The 17,839-nt window shown below is 36.8% G+C and overlaps 1 protein-coding gene across 1 annotated transcript; it reads left to right on the forward strand.

Moving 5' to 3' along the window:
- The first annotated feature begins 11,208 nt into the window (after nt 1-11,208).
- Nucleotides 11,209-17,278, forward strand: htr2ab (5-hydroxytryptamine (serotonin) receptor 2A, genome duplicate b). The gene is given in 3 exon segments (XM_058779579.1): nt 11,209-11,596; nt 15,211-15,411; nt 15,555-17,278. Coding segments are annotated over 3 exon segments (1,392 nt in total). The 3' UTR covers nt 16,358-17,278.
- The last annotated feature ends 561 nt before the right edge of the window (nt 17,279-17,839 follow it).

A 17,839-nucleotide genomic window follows, 5' to 3' on the forward strand; every position in this document is an offset into this window, starting at 1 on the left:
GTCTGTAATACCTCAACCATCTAGTAGCATTCCTGTTCATCTCAATGGCAGATGCCCAGCTGGTGCAGGACCTCCTGAAAGTATGTGATATATGATTTATGTTTCAAATATTAGATTTGTGTCTAAAATTTCCAAAACTGCACGTGGTAAACTTACAAATGACTTGCTTCGAGAACCTGACTAAGGCTGCATTTCAGTGCTTAGGTCGATTTTAGTGCAGTGTTTGACATCATAGATTATGACATACCGTTAGATAGATTACAGAATTACATTGGTATTCAGGAACGGGCATTAAGATGGTTTAGATCAGGGGTACAAAACACATTTCCTGGTGGGCTACAGCCCTGCAGAGTTTAGTGTCAACTAATGAAGTCCTTTAGGCCTGTTTTCAAATTACATGTTATGGAGCAGAGTTGGAACTAAACTCTGCAGGGCTTGGCCCTCCAGGAATTGGGTTGTTTACCTGTCCAACACTTACTATTTTGTCTCTGTAAATGAGGAAGCATCTAACCTTACAGTGGTAAAATATGAAGTGCTGCAAGGATCTGTGTTGGGCGCTCTGTTGTTTTCATATATATACTGCCTCTTGGAAATACTATGAGAAAACATTGGATTAGTTTCCACTGTTATGCTGATGATACTGAGCTATATGTTTCTTCAGACCAGATGAAATTTCTAAATGAACTAAGTTAACACAGTTTTTAAAAAATATTAAAGACTAAATTGCTTATGGGGCGAAATAGCTTACGCCATATTTGTTTATTTTTAGTCAGTCACCAACTGAGCTTGAACTATTCCTTTAAGAGTCCTAAAAATATTAATTACTTGCAAAACATCTGCGATACACTCATCATTTTAATATAAGATTTATGCATTTGAATTAAATATAATATTTCCATCCATTTGGATTATGCCATTTTAACATAACTAAAACACTTGATGTAATTTATATTTTTCAGTCTTACATAAATTAAATTTTTCTGTAATTGTAATAATAAATTGACTGCTTTAAATACACAATAACGATTTAAATAAATATTATACATTACAGCTAGCCATATTTTAATGTTAATACTTTTTCACCAAATGTAATTGCTTTTATAACAGATTTAAGATGATTCTAAACAATTTAAATGCATTTTGAAAATATGATTAAAATCAAATAGATGCAAATAGTTAATATTAAAAAGTGCAAATATTTGTTTTTAAATTTATTTATTTATTTTGAGTGCAGAGGTCTTGCCTGTTTCTTATATGCATCACATTAAGTTTATTAATTTATGTAATCCAAATGGGTGGAACGTTTACATTTAAATACATAAACTCAAATTTAAACCTAAATATTTTAAGTGGGATCAAATTGATACAATTTATTCGTTGCTTTCAAAACAATTTATTTCAACAGTACAGTTACTTCTGAAAGGCCATCAGTGGAGAAGGATATGTTCTGTAGCCAGACGGTTTAGATACAGCATTTTCCAGCATCCTAAAAGGATCATGCTAACCAGCCAAACATCTGTTGTGCTAGCTCAGGTAAATATAGCAAATATTAACTGACTGATGAATCCACTTCTGTTATTAGTGTTGATATGAAAACTGTTGAAATGTCTTTAAAATGCACTGTTCAGACAAGCGCTTGAGTGGGGATGAGTTTGGCTTCGGGCTGCCTTTTTCACATGCGTCATGCTTTAAATAAATTAAAACAATACATTTCTTTGTACACCAACCTATTAAAAAAAGTGTTTCATATGAACAAGTTTTAATTTCATGCAATCTTAGAGATGTTCTATCATAATCCCTAAAGGGCTATATGGAATGTGTTTAAATGTTTATGGGAATATATTCAATTTTAAAGATGGGATCAGGCAAACTCATGTTGATATGGTCCCTTCTGTGAGCATAGCATAGAAGTTTGTTTGTTTTTTACATATTCCACTGTCAAATAAATATTTAAAACAAACAAGATATATTCTCTGAATATAAGTCTTAATGTCTTGTTTAAGGATTTTAAAGATATTTCTACTGACATTCACCTTTATTAGACTAAAATTATACTATTTTAAAGTTGATTCTTTTGGACAAATATATATATCTTACAATTACAATTTAAATTTGAGATGTTTCAAGAATATCTAGGATCAACAAAACAATGTCTGGTCATCTGACTGTTTCACACAGTGGTGGCACAATTGTGAACACATTCAGCAGTTGTTAAGAAAACGATTTAATCAGGGATGTTTCAGCATACACAGCTGCTCTTTTTGAAAATACTTTAGGAGCTCACTTCAAACATGCAAAATATGTCAAATATGACTGTTCATTTGTTGCAAACGTGTGGTTGTTTTGTGGCAAATTTGCAGCAAAGCAGCAAATGGTTGCCAAAAGTGTGCAGCTCCTCACCAGTTATAGCTCCAAACCATTTCCATCACCAAATTTTACATTTCTGTTGCAATGTTATACACTTCTCAGCTGTTTGGAGATATATATCTCTGTTGACAGCCAGTCGCTACTGTGATATTTTTACTTCCACGACTGGTAAAGCTCAAGTCAAGATTCACCTCAGTGGAAATTAAATTTGCATAATTTCCCACCATGCCGCAGGCTTGTTCATATTTACCTGTTTATTTTTGGTGGAGTGGGGCCTCTGAATTTTTTCTCACAGCGCTGAGGTTGATGCGCCCCTGAGGCTGAAATTATATCCTCAGTTTTTGGAGGAGAACTTCTTCAGGGCTTTGCCTGTGAACTCACTGGAACTAAGTTGAAATGACATCCTGGAACATTTTATATTGGAGATTTGCATTTGTCTGTGAGAACTTTTCAGAAAGCAATTTATGGATTTAAACAATTCTTATAATATCAGAATGTATCATTCACTCCATTGCCCTATGGATTTCAGTGATAAAAATAGGGCCCTATGATTACATGATATGGAAAACACAGACTGAATTGCGGATGAATTAAAATGGAATTTACTGTCTAACGAAATTGGGCAAAATTTGGATAAATTAATTACAAGTACGGTTATTCACTTAATCAAACTGTGATATGGACATATTAGACTGCTTGGAATATGAAGTCTGCATATTCCACGTGTATTTCTTTGTGAAATAGCTGCTATGAGACTCACTTCACCAGCACATCACCATTTCATTTGATAAAAGGAACTATTGTTAAAATTCACACACAAACTCAAAAGTCTTCACACGCCAAAATAAAAGTTTGGTTTCAAAGTAATAACTAAAAATATTATTTTACGGAATATCGCAATTGTTTGTCAATGCTTTAATTTAAACAGCACTTTTTGTTTACGAAAAAAAAAAATATAAAAGCAATTGTTCAAATTTCGTTTGATTACATTTTAAAAGATTAATGAAACTTTTATGCATTCATTTGATTGACTATTTTTATATTAAAATTATATTAAAACAGAAAACAGGATCCAGAAAAATTAACACTATTACTAATAACATTATTACTGTTATTTATTTATTTTCTTCATTTTGCACATTACCTGTTCATTTGACTAGTTATTATTAAACTTGAATTGAACTTGAACTTGAACTATTATTGTTGTATCCGCTATGTTGTATGCAGTCATACAATCTTTGGACAATCTCAGGTTTACTTTTTCATTATTATGTTTGTCATCCATATATTTTATGCATTTTATATAGAGTGAACCATATTTACATTTCACTGCAGGTTGTATTCTGTATATATAACTCTGTATGTGACAAATACAAATCTTGAATTTTTTATGAATTAATTTGATAAAAATGTAGTTAAACCATTAAAACCAAATTCAGAAAAAAATGTTAACAAAGAAGCTGGCAAAATATAAAATGGATTTTGGGAAAAACTAAAACAGGGTATCGACTGGTTTAAAAACGGATACTGAAAAAGCAATATTTGGAAGAACAGATTAATGCAGATATCTCACCTCACTTGCACCCCGATACTTAAAAACCACCCTGACCAAAAGCCTCAAATTGAGCCTTTAGAGTCAACCTCTCTCCGAAGCCATATCCCTTTATTAGTTATTCTCATCATTTTCCCTATAGCCTTTCTCAATCCATTCATCCCTCTCTCCCTCCCTCCCTCCCTCCCTCTCTCGCCCATCTTCTCTCTCATTAGTTGTGTGGCTCTGACAGGGGTTCATAAATCTTTTGCTGAGAGAGGTGAGAGAGGTGAAGTTGAGGATGTATCCGCACCCCTCCCACCTCACCTGCTGTTATGGAGCGATGTGTCAGGTGGTCCCTGGAGACTCATCCAAAACACATGTTCCGTGTGTTTTTCTCTCTGTGCTCTGAGTTTGTCAGTTGCTGAATGAGACGTGCCACATCAGTCATGCTGCTTTCACGCTATTAAAGATACAATGTGTAACTGTTAACATGGAGCCGCTGTTGCCTGAGGGATTTGATGCTAAAAGACTGTCTTGTGAAAGTCCCATCTTTGAAAACACACAGGGGTGGAGTCATTTGAAGGGAATGTTGTTGTTTAAAAATGTCTTCTTTTGTTATACAATCAGTTGACAGCTGGTTGTACATTGTGCCTTAAAGGCAGTGCTCAATTATCAGTTTTCCGAGGTTGAGATAGAGAGATGCTACTGATATGGGTGTAAAAGAAACAGACAGGGTGATGTGAGTCTTCAACAAACTTGTTCATCAGTTTGTGGCAACAGAACTGACACTCTGTTGCCTTGGTAACTGTAGATTTCAGCCCCCTTTCCAACCCAACACTCTCACACATTATTCAACCAGGGGTGTCAATTATTTTTATCTGTATTTCGTCCTCTCCTCTTTTGACTTTCCTAATAACTCCATCTGATTCGCCATATGGTGCATTTTAAAAAGGGCAGCCCATCTTTCACACATTGTGATACAACATACTGTATATGATGTTTATATCTCTCCATATATGCAAAAAGTTAAACAATACAGTATAATAAAGAAGCATTTTTAAATAACTGTTTGATTCATAATACAATAGAGAACCCTAAAGAACCCTTTTATCTGAAAATGAAATGTTAAATGTCATGAGAGTGAGTAAATGTGATAAAAGGCATTACAGACACAGCCTTCAAGTTATACTTTTTTGATGATAATATTCCATACATATAAGTCCTGTTTAAGTAATAAGGATTTCCCTTTTAGGTATGATTCTGAATTTTTTTATTGTATTTTAATATGTGAAATCCAAATCTTTTCAGCTCATATAATAACTTTAGAAAGTTGGTAGGAGTCACCAGGTATTGCAGACAGGCTCTTGTGCTGTGCTCCAAGGTGAAGTGCCACAAGGTTCAGTGCTCAGTCCTCTACTGTTCTTCACTTAAACAACTTCACCGGGCACAATCAAAGGCACATGGCTTCTCCTACTACTGCTGTGCAGATGATATGCAGCTCTTTCATCTCAATCTGATGATGACCCTGTTTGAAAAAAAAAAAAAAAAAATGCTGGTTAGGTATGTTTTTAAGCATGGCAGCTGGTTTGAGTTGGTTTAAGCTGGTTATGAGCTGGTCCTGAGCAGGAGCTAGTTGCTTAGGACCAGCACATGACCAGTTTAAACCAGCTGAGGACCAGCTTAAACCAGCTCAAACCAGCTGCCATGCTTCAAAACATACCTAACCAGCAGATGCTGTTTTTTCAACAGGGGCCACTGTATGAACTCTTATCTCTGCCAGCCTTTCAAACATCTATGCTTAGATCAATGTTTCCCAGCCCTGTTCCTGTAGTCACTTCAACAGTACACATTTTGGATGTCTACCTTACGTGACCCATCTATTTCAGGTTTTAGAGTCTCTACTAACAAGCTGGAATGCGTTTCCCAAAAGCAACTAGTCACAAGTTCTGTCATTACCAACAGAGTTCAGCTGACCACAGTTGGCTAACGATGCTTTTGGGAAACACACCACAGATTAGTTTAATCTCGTGTGTTTGATTAGGAAGAGTTTGAAAATCTGTAGTATTGGTGTGCCTCATAGGAAAAGGGTTGGGATGCACTGGTTTATGAAGAAGCATCATCTACAGCTCAACTTTGCAGACAGAGACAACCAGGACAGCAAGGAACCTGGGTGTAATGTTTGACGACCAACTGAGCATTTCCACATTTCAATGACCCGGTTGTGTAGGTTTGCACTTTACAACATCAGGAAAATCAGACTCTTTCTGTTAGAGTATGCGGTGCAGCTCCTTGTCCAAGCTTTTGTCATTTCCAGACTGGAGTATTGCAATATTCTGCTGACAGGCCTTCTAGCCAATGCCACTAAGACTCAGCAGATGATCCAGAATGCAGCAGCACATCTGGTCTTCAATCAGCCAAAGAGAACCCACGTCACACTCATCCTGATCTCACTCCACTGGCTCCCAGTTAAGACCAGAATCAAATTTAAGGTTGTGATACTGGATTTGCAGGACTGCTACTGGAACTGCACCTCCCTACCTCAAGTCATTTCTACAAGTATACGCTCACTTAACCACTCCACAACTCTAAACCAATGCACTCACACACACACATGGTGGGTTTCCATTGTTTAGGGGACATTCCATAGGCATAATGGTTTTTATAATATAAAAATGTATACTATTTTTAAACCTACCCCAACAGAAAACTTTCAGCATTTTACATTTTTAGATTTAGATTTTAGTCTTACAAACCTGGCATTGTATATTACCAATATTATTGGCTCTTTGACAAATTGCTGTGTTCCTGCAGTGTTCTTTCTAAAGTTGCTTTGGATAATAGCATCTGCTAAATGCATAAATGTTTTGACATAATTACCATTGCCATAATTTTGTTTGTGTATGTGTATATTTGTGATTCCCTTTTGAAGTGTACCATTACCACATGTAATACAAAACATCTTCCTTATAATTGCGCAAGCCGCTAATATAATTCAAACAGATTTTAATGTGATTGAGGGCTTGTTTCTGAGTACACATGGGATGTGCTAATTGTTGCCATGAAGTATTTATCAGATAAATGAGAGCCAACAGTCTCCCCAGCTGGTGCAGGCTTGTCGACTGTGGGATCGCCTGAGAAATGTGTGTTTGTTAGATCACACTGGTGTTTGTGGGAACTAAAGGAGTTAGCAGAGATTCATGAGTAGTAGCAATGTTTGGAATTAGAACATGCTTAATGTTGTTACACCTGCAGAATATGTGTGTATTAATAGGTATGTAAAGCCACAGTCCTCACTGCTGTAAAGTAATGTTGTGATCATATTGTGGTTTTCAAAAAAGGACATTCTAGTTTTTCCCACCCTTTTCTTATCTAATGACCTTTTACATTTTTAATGGTCAGTAAGTAAAAAAAAAGTTATTTATTCATAAAGCCTAAGGTATCATATTTCATATGCAGATTTCTAATGACCAATACTACATGCATTTTGTCATCTGATCAATAGCTTTTTTTTTTATCAAGTAGTAGTTCTAAAAATTTCTGTAAAGAAAATATATGAATATGTTTTATATTGTTAGTAATGTTTCAAGATGAACATTGACTGGACTGAAGTACCTTAGGTTTACTTGATTATCTGAACATAATTATTTAGAAAAATCATGTTAAAATGTAAATATCAAATATGATACATCAGACTTCTGAGGAATTTAGGAATCTTACAAAGACATTATTGGAAAATATAAAGTGACAACTTATATGTATGTGCATTTTATGTACGTAGTCTGTTATACTGTTAAAAACTATGAAAAGCTATCAGAATCTTACTTTTTGGCCATGTAACTAAGCAACTGCACTAAATTGCCTTTTTCTTTTTTTTGCTCAGTTTGGGTCTCTGAAAACCATTGAGGTGTTTATGAGGTATTGAGGTCCATATTCTCACAATATCATGTATGAGCCATAAAATCCTGATGTGTCAATTATAATAAGCCTACATAAAAAAGATTTAATAAACTGAAAATTTAGGTGTTTATGATTTATTGAGCTCCAAATTATCACAATATCATAAACTACATGAGCCATTGAAGCCTGATGTATCAGTTATGATACATAAAAAATACATACAATATGCAAACTTTTTGAACATTTTAAAAAAGATTTAATAAACTGTTCTATTTCAAACAATTAGATAGTTATTTCATAAGCCAGGCAACAATTCGATTTTTTTGGACTATTATTTAATATGCAGACTTATTAACTACTGTTAATAAACCTTATTGTAAAGTGTTACCAGATACATACTTTGTCCTTTATTTGCCATAGTCACATAAGCACTAGCTTTGCACGTCTATGATTCTGCTTCAAACGGATCACATTCAGGATGAAATCGTTTTTTTTTTGTGAATTTGTTACTTTTTCATTTGGGCACTGAACAGTACAGTACAGCTTTGCTTTTGTGCTTCTTCCATACCTCCCACAGTTAAACGTATCATGTTCTCCAGGCCTGGTGAGTTTTGGAACGCTGATGAGGTTCATAATTCCAGCAGTGTGTGCAGAACAGAGTCTGACAACTGAACCGCATCTCGCTCTCCTTGTCCCCTACTGCTCCCAGGTGAGCAATTACAGGACAGCCGGGAGCCTCTTGACACACACACATTCTTGATCCAGCTTCTTCTCATGCTCACACACACTCCTTCCATTACCGAGGAGTGAGTGAAAGAGAATGCTCTATCAGTCTGTCTGCCAGCCGAGCGATCCATCATCTATATGGATGGAGACAGGCGAGGTGGAGTTCTGTCCTCTACAGTTTGAGCTCTTCCCTTCTGCTACTGTACATCTGTTTACTCTCCCTGCCACCCTCTCTGGCCCGTCCTTCACTTTGCCTCTTTTCATCACAAACCTTGGAGAATTAGCAGGACCGATGTTGTCTGGATTTTCTGCTTTCCCTCTTTTCCCTCTCAGTTTGTCTCTCTTTGTTACTTTTCTTTCTCACTTTCTGTATCTATTTCTACCCTCTCTCCAATTTTTACCTCTATCTATCTCTCCCAATTTTGCCTAGAGGAAGAGGCATATCATTTTTTTCCCATTTTTAATAAAAGTGAGGACGTATTCTTGGAAAATATTAAATATTAATTCATGATGTGTATTAATAATGCATTATTAATATCCTGTGATGGCAGAGGTCTTCTGTGGAAATTTATCAATTTACCTGGATTATTTTAGGTTATATCCTGAAGGAAGGAGGATCAGTGGAACACCTTTTACAGGATGACATACACTGTGTTCTTTTTATAAATATTTGCGTAATTGATGACATCTTGTTAAAGTTAAAAGGGGTAAATGGGACAAAAAAAAAAGAGATTTTAATGTTTTGTTTTGCAAATTTTAGCCTAACTAACTGCAATTGCAAGTGCAAGAGTAAAATGTAACAGTAAAGAAAAGGAATGACAATTTGTGCAATGCTCTATTTCAAGGGTCTCACATTATAGTTTATTCTTAAATTCATCCCACAAGGAGGTCTTTAATATATTTAATATTCAGAACTTTCTCAATGGCAGTTTGTTGACTGGAGCAACTTTACTGGAAGTACACAATTTAATATCTGCCATCTTTAATCACAGGAGCCACAGTTTAGAGCCAATCACCGAAGCCATAATGACATGTAAATGAGCATCTGTAGGAAAATATCATCATAACTGTGCTGATTGGCTGACAGCACCACAACATCGCACAGTCCCAAATATGTGTGACGTGAAAGGCAGCAAATAAAAATATAAAAGTTCTTTAAGAACCTTCTAAAAACAATGGGCAGTGGTAAAACATCTACTAAAATATAATATTGATATTATTAATAAAATTGAAATATTAGACCTATTTAAATTATAATCAACAGGGCTAAATCAATTTTATCAGTGCAGTTTTAATCCAACGCAAATCCTGTTACTAGTTGCTAATCTACTCCAGCACCTTTGTCTGACTGAAATACTTTTTTTTTGGTTCATGAATATTACGTCATATGTGTAAATTGGTGCTATATTATATTAATTGATGTATTTTTAGAAGTTAGAGGTCCAAACAACATGGACTTTCAAAAAATAGAGACCTTTTTCATATTTTTTCCCTACCTATGAATGAAATACAAGTCTTGCACAACATGAGGGTAAATAATGTAAATGATAACAGAATTTCCATTTTTGTGTGAACTACCCCTTTGACGGTCTACTTGCCATCTGCATGGTTGTAAAACACTTGTATCTGTTGTTTCAATAGCCCCTTGTGGAAAACACCACCTGGCTAGCACAACCATAAACACCTGATTTATTCGAAATATTCTTCTACATTTTGTAATATTTCCTGTTTTTCCTGGAATTACAATAAAAGTTTAAAAGGTTAAATGAGACATTCCATCAGATCCCCCTTCAGTTTTCTGCCTGAAGTGCTTATTTGAATATCTGTGTAAATGTGTGTGGGAATAAAAAGGTGCATGTCTTTGTTGCAGCTGACAAGCACCAAAGGGACCACTCAGAGGCAAGTCTTTCTGGAGTGAGCTCAACCAGTCTGGCTTCAGTTACAGCTGGAGAGAACTATCTGCAAAGAGAGAGAGAGAAGGAGAGAGGGAGCGAGAGGGAGCGAGGGAGGGAGGGACGGAGATAAGAGACTGAAGTGCTGAAAGGAGAAGAGAAAGGATGAATGGAACAGGACCACATGTTGGGTTGATGTGAGAGGCATGCATCATCAGTGGCTTATTCTCCAGCTCTGGTGTTCGGAGTGACTGGAAACAGGAAAACTCTTCCAGATTAACCGGTAATGTATATAAACACAACATAAACAGAGTCTGATGTTCTACACTGTTGAATGAGTCTTGCTGTTGAAGCCACTAGACTTAAAATTTCAGTTGCATGCAATATGCATTGATAGGGGAATGAAGCAATGCATAAGATTGCATGTTTTTTGTGTTTATGTGATGTTTTGTTTAAACTAGGACAGCTGTGAGCATGCAAGGATGAAACATCAGTGCGTTCCAGTCTCTCATATGTGCTCACTCTTTCTTTCTCTCTCATTGGAAATGCAGCTGTAAAGTTGCCTCTTCTATTCTGAATCACAATCCATCTGCTCAAGGAGCTCTAAACATCCGTGTACAACAACCGTCAACTGGGTCGGGGAAAACAGGAAGCTCTTGAAGGTGACTGTGAACATGTTGTCGATCTCAAACTGGAACGTTTTGGGTTGTGCAGAGTTGGAGTGCTATGCTTCATATGGACTATGGGTTCCACAAATTAATTGATGTTGCGCTTGAAAAAAACTGTCTGTTAATGACCCTGAATGGGACGACTGCTGATCTCAGGTCCTCCGGGATATCAGCTGAGATTTCAAAAGACAAAAGCAGCAAACACTGACTCATGGAGCAGAAGGTGTCTTTAGTTAATGCAGTTCTGAATAACTCTATGGATTGCAATGGTAGTGAAGACAGAAACAGGTCAGACCCTTTGACCTCTGAGCATGTCCAGAAGAACTGGGTGGCACTTTTGATTTCTCTGGTCATAATCATCACGGTGACGGGTAACATCCTGGTCATCATGGCGGTGAGCTTGGAGAGGAAGTTACAGAATGCCACTAATTACTTCTTGAGGTCTTTAGCAATTACAGACATGCTTTTGGGTATCCTTGTAATGCCAGTAGCCATGGTGACAATCCTCTATGGTGAGTTTCTTTACGTTTACATATGTATTCATCATACAAGCATTAAATTTACAGTAATACACAATGGAAGTCTATGGGGTGAGGCATTTCACCAAAATAGCTGTTAAAATACATAGTTTTGAATGTATAGCCTCAAGACACGAACATTATAGATGCTAATAGGGACTTTCGCACCGAAGGAACTTTTTCATAGTTCCTAGAACTATTGGCAGAAGTTCCCACTTTTTGCTGTGTTCGCATTGCAGGAACTAGGAACGGTTTTAGTTCTAGGAACTCCATTTGGGGGAACTAAATTAGCTCCTACTTCAGAGTAGGGTCTAAAACAGTTCTATAGGAACTATCTGTGACGTAAGTGTGTGCTGATTGGCCAAATGCATTAGAAACACCGGCTACCCACCATTTTTAAAAAGCCATGTCAAATTATTTTCTCCACGAAAATGGAACATTTTCCTGTTGTCTGCTGCGTTGTGTACTTTTCTCAGCCTTGATAATTCTACAAGTTGTCATAGGAGATTTAGTCAGATTTTCATGCTCTTTTAATCGCGTAAATTGTGCGGTTACATTCCATCTCCGTTATCACGAAACCCATGACACACAACAAAAACAGCTCAGAACACGGCATACTAAATTCACCTCCATTCATTGAGGTTTGTTAATGCTGTGAATATAACCCACGCCACTGTCAGGGTTAAGGCTAGAAAGGATATGCGCCTACTGGGCATGCACACATTAATATAGTGTCATTTTTGTCACACTGTATGACAATAATTACTGTTTTTTGCATTATTGTAAGGGGTAGATTTAGGGTTGGGATAGGTGTAGACATTAATAAAACACAATCTAATTAGGTAGAAAATTGAATTAATTGTTAGTTTCTGGCCGTATCCTTTGGAGGAATGACCCTAATGGCTAGTTCCTAGAATTGAGTTACTAGAACTACGAAATGCGAAAGCCTCTATAGTGATACTAACATGCAGTCTTTATATAGTGATACTATATAAAGTATATATATAGTCTATATATACTATATATATAGTTCAACTTCCATCATGCCATGTTAAGCCAGTAAAACATGTAACGTACTGTATGCATGATATGAACAAGGATACCAGGACTGTTTACAATGAGAACCATCAACAGGAAACTGGGGTGCTAAGGGGTAAAATTTTTTAGGGCTGTCAAAGTTCTGTGTAACCTTTTTTAGTTAAATATTTAACACAATATTGTTTTGATATTCTAACCCCTATTTTGCTTTTACATTAATCAGGACTATTTGAACCAAATAAAAACCATATAGTTTAATGAATAAATAATAATAGCGATAAAAAAAAGATGCAGTCAAAGAACATTTTTATTTAATTTTCCAAACACAATTTTTTCTTTAGAACATCACACTGTTCTTCTCGCATGTTGTAAATGAGTCTTTATATATTAAAATAGCTACAACTGCCTTTATATTTTTATATTTGACACAAATTTTATTTGTGGTTCTTGGCATCAAAAATTTTAGAACCCCTGATTTCAATAACTTTATTTAAAATAGTACAATTTTTTTTTTTTTTTTGGTACAGAAAATTAAACCTGCACATTTGCCTTGAGCCACTGCCTTCCATTGTAAGTGTTTTACTGTAAATACAATTTTTCTTTGTTTTTTACAAACTGAGGGACAAGTCATAATTATTTTCTGCCATAATCAGAACCTGTCACTTACTACTCCAGATAATAATTCTTGTGTTATTGTCTGTGGTTGTTAACAATGTGCCACAGATGCTGTTTATAGACATTACATTTTTCAGAAGCCAGAACATTCCTTTAAATTTGTGTCTGGGGTCATGCACAGGATTTTTATTTGAGCTCTTTTACTGAATCAGCACTCATCAGACGCCTCCAGTGAATTTCTTCCCGGTCAAAGGTGTAAACTGCAAACTTTCTTGTGTTGTAACATTTGTATCTCTGGAAAATGATGCATTTCTCTTTAGAACAATAATTAGGCCTCCATACATTTTGCTGGAAGGTGATTTATTTCAGCGCATAATGAGTGTGTGTTGGGCCGTCTGGTGTGTCCTAAATTAGCCTGCTTGTATTCACGCATGGGGAGAGAAATCCCTCTTCCTACTCCTTCCAGCGCTTTGATGAGGAATTAATTATGCAGTAACGATGCTGTGCTTTGGTGTGTTTGTGCAGCAAAAATTGTTATGCTTCCTATTTGATGTCCTGAATAGTTTGACCAAGGAGAATAAAACATGTCACTTCCTAGTTCTATCAGATGTATGTGGTGTTGGTGTTATGACAGCTGGCCTTCACTAAATGATGTACAGACAGATTTACGATAAGGCAGAACTAAATTATTTATTCTCCTTCTTTCTTCTTCTTTTACTGGTGGAGTTTGTCATTTAGAGATCAGAACTGTCCATGAAAACCTAGACAAAACAAAGTCCGCCTAAAGCACAACACATTGTTTTTAAATCAAACATGCAAACACGCAACACAGAACACATTTTGAGTGACCACAACTAATCCACAGCTGGTATCACCTTTTGCTCCCTGAACCGTGTTATTCCCACATCTATGATGTGATGTAATGTTATTATATAACCGAGTAAGAGTAATTTATATAGCCAAGTGAAACAGGGTTGTGCTCTAGAACGCTCCAGGCACTATAAGAAACAGGTCTCTATTTTAGCTGAACCTGTTGTGAGAATTCTGGGAGACTCTATGACTTTACAGTTCGAAGCACACCAATGTGTGTGAAGGTGCTACTGATGATTACCACTGTCTGTATCTGCACCCGAGAGTCTTCTACTCTCTCATCTCACATTCCTTTGGGTTCAGACCCAAAGGAATCAAATACTGAGACATAGCGCCTTCGAAAACATATCTGTTCTTTGTGAGTCAGCAAAATAAAAGGCTGAAGTTTTTCCAGTGACTACTGGTACCCACTTTATTCAAGATAATTATTATTGATGATAATGAAATCTAAAGAAGCGGAAAAGATTTGAAAGTTCAGATTAACAATTATGTATTACACTCCAAAAAGAGATTAATGGCCATATAAAACAATTTTGGGTTCCTCAAAGAACCAATCAGTAAACAGCTCCTAAAAGAACCTTTTTTTTTTGGAGGTCTGAAAAACATTTTAATAATCTGAAGAACCTTTTGTGCAATGGAAAGGTTCCATGGATGTTTTCAGAACTGATAAAAATAGGAGATATTTCTTGAGAACCAAATCAACATATTGGAATAATTTCTGAAGCACACGGAAAACTGGAGTAAAGGCTCTTGAAAATTCAGCTTTGCCATCAGAGGAATAAATTACATTTTAAAATATACTGTATTAACTTATATAAAACAGTTATTTCAAATTGTAAAAATATGTCACAAAATTACTGTTTTTTTATATATATATATATATGTTGACAGTGTGAATGCCATTTTCTTGCTTACATTGCTCCATGGATTCCCCAGAAATATTTAATATTATAGAACTGTATTTAAAATGTAGCTTATATTTATATATAAATATAAATATTTAATACATTCTCTGACTGTAACCAACAACACACAAGTACATGCTTGTCCAGAAAGTGAATTTTTTTGTGTCTTTGATATGTTAGGTTACACCTGGCCCCTTCCCTGGGCCCTATGTCCGATCTGGATCTACCTGGATGTTCTCTTCTCCACCGCCTCCATCATGCACCTGTGTGCCATCTCTCTGGACCGATACATCGCCATCCGTAATCCCATCCATCACAGCCGCTCGAACTCTCTAACCAGAGCCCGTGTCAAAATTATAGCAGCCTGGACCATCTCTGTGGGTAAGTTCTAGATGCAAGAGGAAATTCTTTCCAGCTCAATTCTGAAATGCTAAACAACTGAGACTGCATCTATTAGCACTGGTATGCCAAACCATAGCTCCAAGCTATCTTCTCACTCTCATTTTGTCTCCATCTGTCTCAAGTTATCTCCATGCCTGTCCCAGTCCTTGGCCTGCACGATCACACCAAAGTCTTCCGGAATGAAAGCTGCCAACTGACGGACAACAATTTCGTTCTGATTGGCTCTTTTGTGGCGTTCTTCATCCCACTCATCATCATGGTCGTAACCTACATTCTCACCATCAGTGCTCTTCAAAGCGAAGCGACTTTGTGCCTGGACCAACTCATCGTGCGGCCAAAATGGTCGTCCACTATTGGACTCCTCCCACGAGGTTCGGTGTCCTCCGAGCGTCTCTTCTCGCGTTCATCTCTCTGCCGCGACGGGGCTTCCAGAGGATCGGGCCGGCGCTCCATGCAGTCCATCAGCAACGAGCAGAAGGCGTCTAAAGTGCTCGGCGTGGTCTTCCTTCTCTTTGTGATCATGTGGTGTCCATTTTTCGTGACTAATGTGATGGCGGTGGTGTGCGGTTCGGCGTGTGACGAAGATTTGGTGGGGGGACTGATGAATGTATTTGTTTGGGTGGGTTATTTATCATCAGCAGTCAACCCTTTTATCTACACGCTCTTCAATAAGACTTACCGTGCTGCTTTCGCCCGGTACATGCGTTGCCGCTACCGCGAGGAGAGGAGGCCTCTGCAGCTGATACTGGTCAACACCATCCCTCCTCTGGCGTACAGCTCCTCTGGGCTTCCCCTGAAGGTGGAGAACTCATTAAAGAGGAGGGCAGAGGGCAGCCGGTCTGGGAGCTTCTCCAACACAGACAGGTCAAACTCTGGAAAAACACAAAACAAGCACGAAAGGGAAGAGGTAGTAAGCCATTTGTGAGACTCCAGAGGGTTTTTAATTATGGTTCACATCAACAGACCTTAGAGACTGTCTCTTTGTAGATGAAAAAACTTGAAAAATGAAGTCTTTTATTTTAATATGTGTCCACCTGTGCAGCACAGCACAGTCAGCAGATCATACTACCTACGGCTCACAGCCAAAAGAGGAGACAGATGCTTTAAATTGGGCGAACAGCAATAAGGTTTTACAACTCTCTTTGTGGGACTCAAATCACAACTTTATGTTTATTTTGTACAATACATGCTGTAGATGATTACTTTACACTAATATCTCATGAAAAATAGGAAGAACCACTTTATGAATTAGAGGGATACTCTCATCATTTCCTTACCCTTGTGCCATCCCAAATGTATACGACTTTCTTTCTTCTGTGGAACACAAACAGAGATTTTTAGAAAAATAAATTCTGAGTTCATATAATGCAAGTGAATAGGTCCCTCAAAGTTGACGCTTCAAAAATCACGCAAAAAAAAACAAACACAATGGTTAATTCATACAAACTCAGTTGATGAATCTTTTTAAATTTTAAACAGTTGTCGGCATGCTGTGAACATTAGCACGTTGTGAGACTCACACAGAAGTGACAGTCCTCAGTGCTTCCACATCACTTTTTGTGTGAGTTTCGCAACTCACTCACATAATGCTTACATAAGGTGTGAACACATATTTGCCAGAAGCGATGGTTTATAGTTTAAGAAGTTTAACATATTAGCATTTTTCTCAGACACACCACTCATCATTCATCCACTGATTACCGCTGAGGGTCCTGTCCACTTGCATATGGTCTCACAGAGATGTTTGTTTGTTTTTTTGCTAAAAATCTCTGTTTGAGTTCATCTGACTAAAGAAAGTCATACATCTGGAATGCTATGATGTATGGTGACTAAATGATGACAGAAGATTATCCTTTTGAAGATGCCAAAATATTTAAATTAACTTTTTTTTTTTTTTTTTTGCAATTTATCTTACATCTGGAGAGAAATAGTTTCATGTTCATTAATTTATTAATATTATAGATTGTATTGTGAATACCTGTGTATAATATGTGGGTAGATGAAATAAACCTTAAAAGGAAGATTTTGTTGCTTGCTTAGACGGATTCATGGTCTGTTCAAATGGATGGGACTTGGCAAATGAACTCGCAAACAATTCACTCTGAATCATTACATGCCATCTGAATGAAAAACAAATGCAGACATGGGTGGCCATTAACAGACCAACTTGGGACACTGAGGAGTGTTAAATGAAAGTGTCTAAACACTATTTGACTTTTAGTCCTGCCAGATATGCAAAACATTTTGTTCTTAGCAGATTTTCTAGGACATAGCAAGGCGGTTCTAGGGGTGACTTGTGTCATTAACCTTGGATGCTTAAATTCAGTATGTCAGGCCAAAATGTTTTTTAATGACTGCATCATTTTATTCCTTTCCATAGATGGGTAAAAACCAGTGCTTGTGCACC

The sequence above is a fragment of the Onychostoma macrolepis genome, chromosome 06 (assembly GCF_012432095.1).
Source record: "Onychostoma macrolepis isolate SWU-2019 chromosome 06, ASM1243209v1, whole genome shotgun sequence".
Taxonomy (NCBI): domain Eukaryota; kingdom Metazoa; phylum Chordata; class Actinopteri; order Cypriniformes; family Cyprinidae; genus Onychostoma; species Onychostoma macrolepis.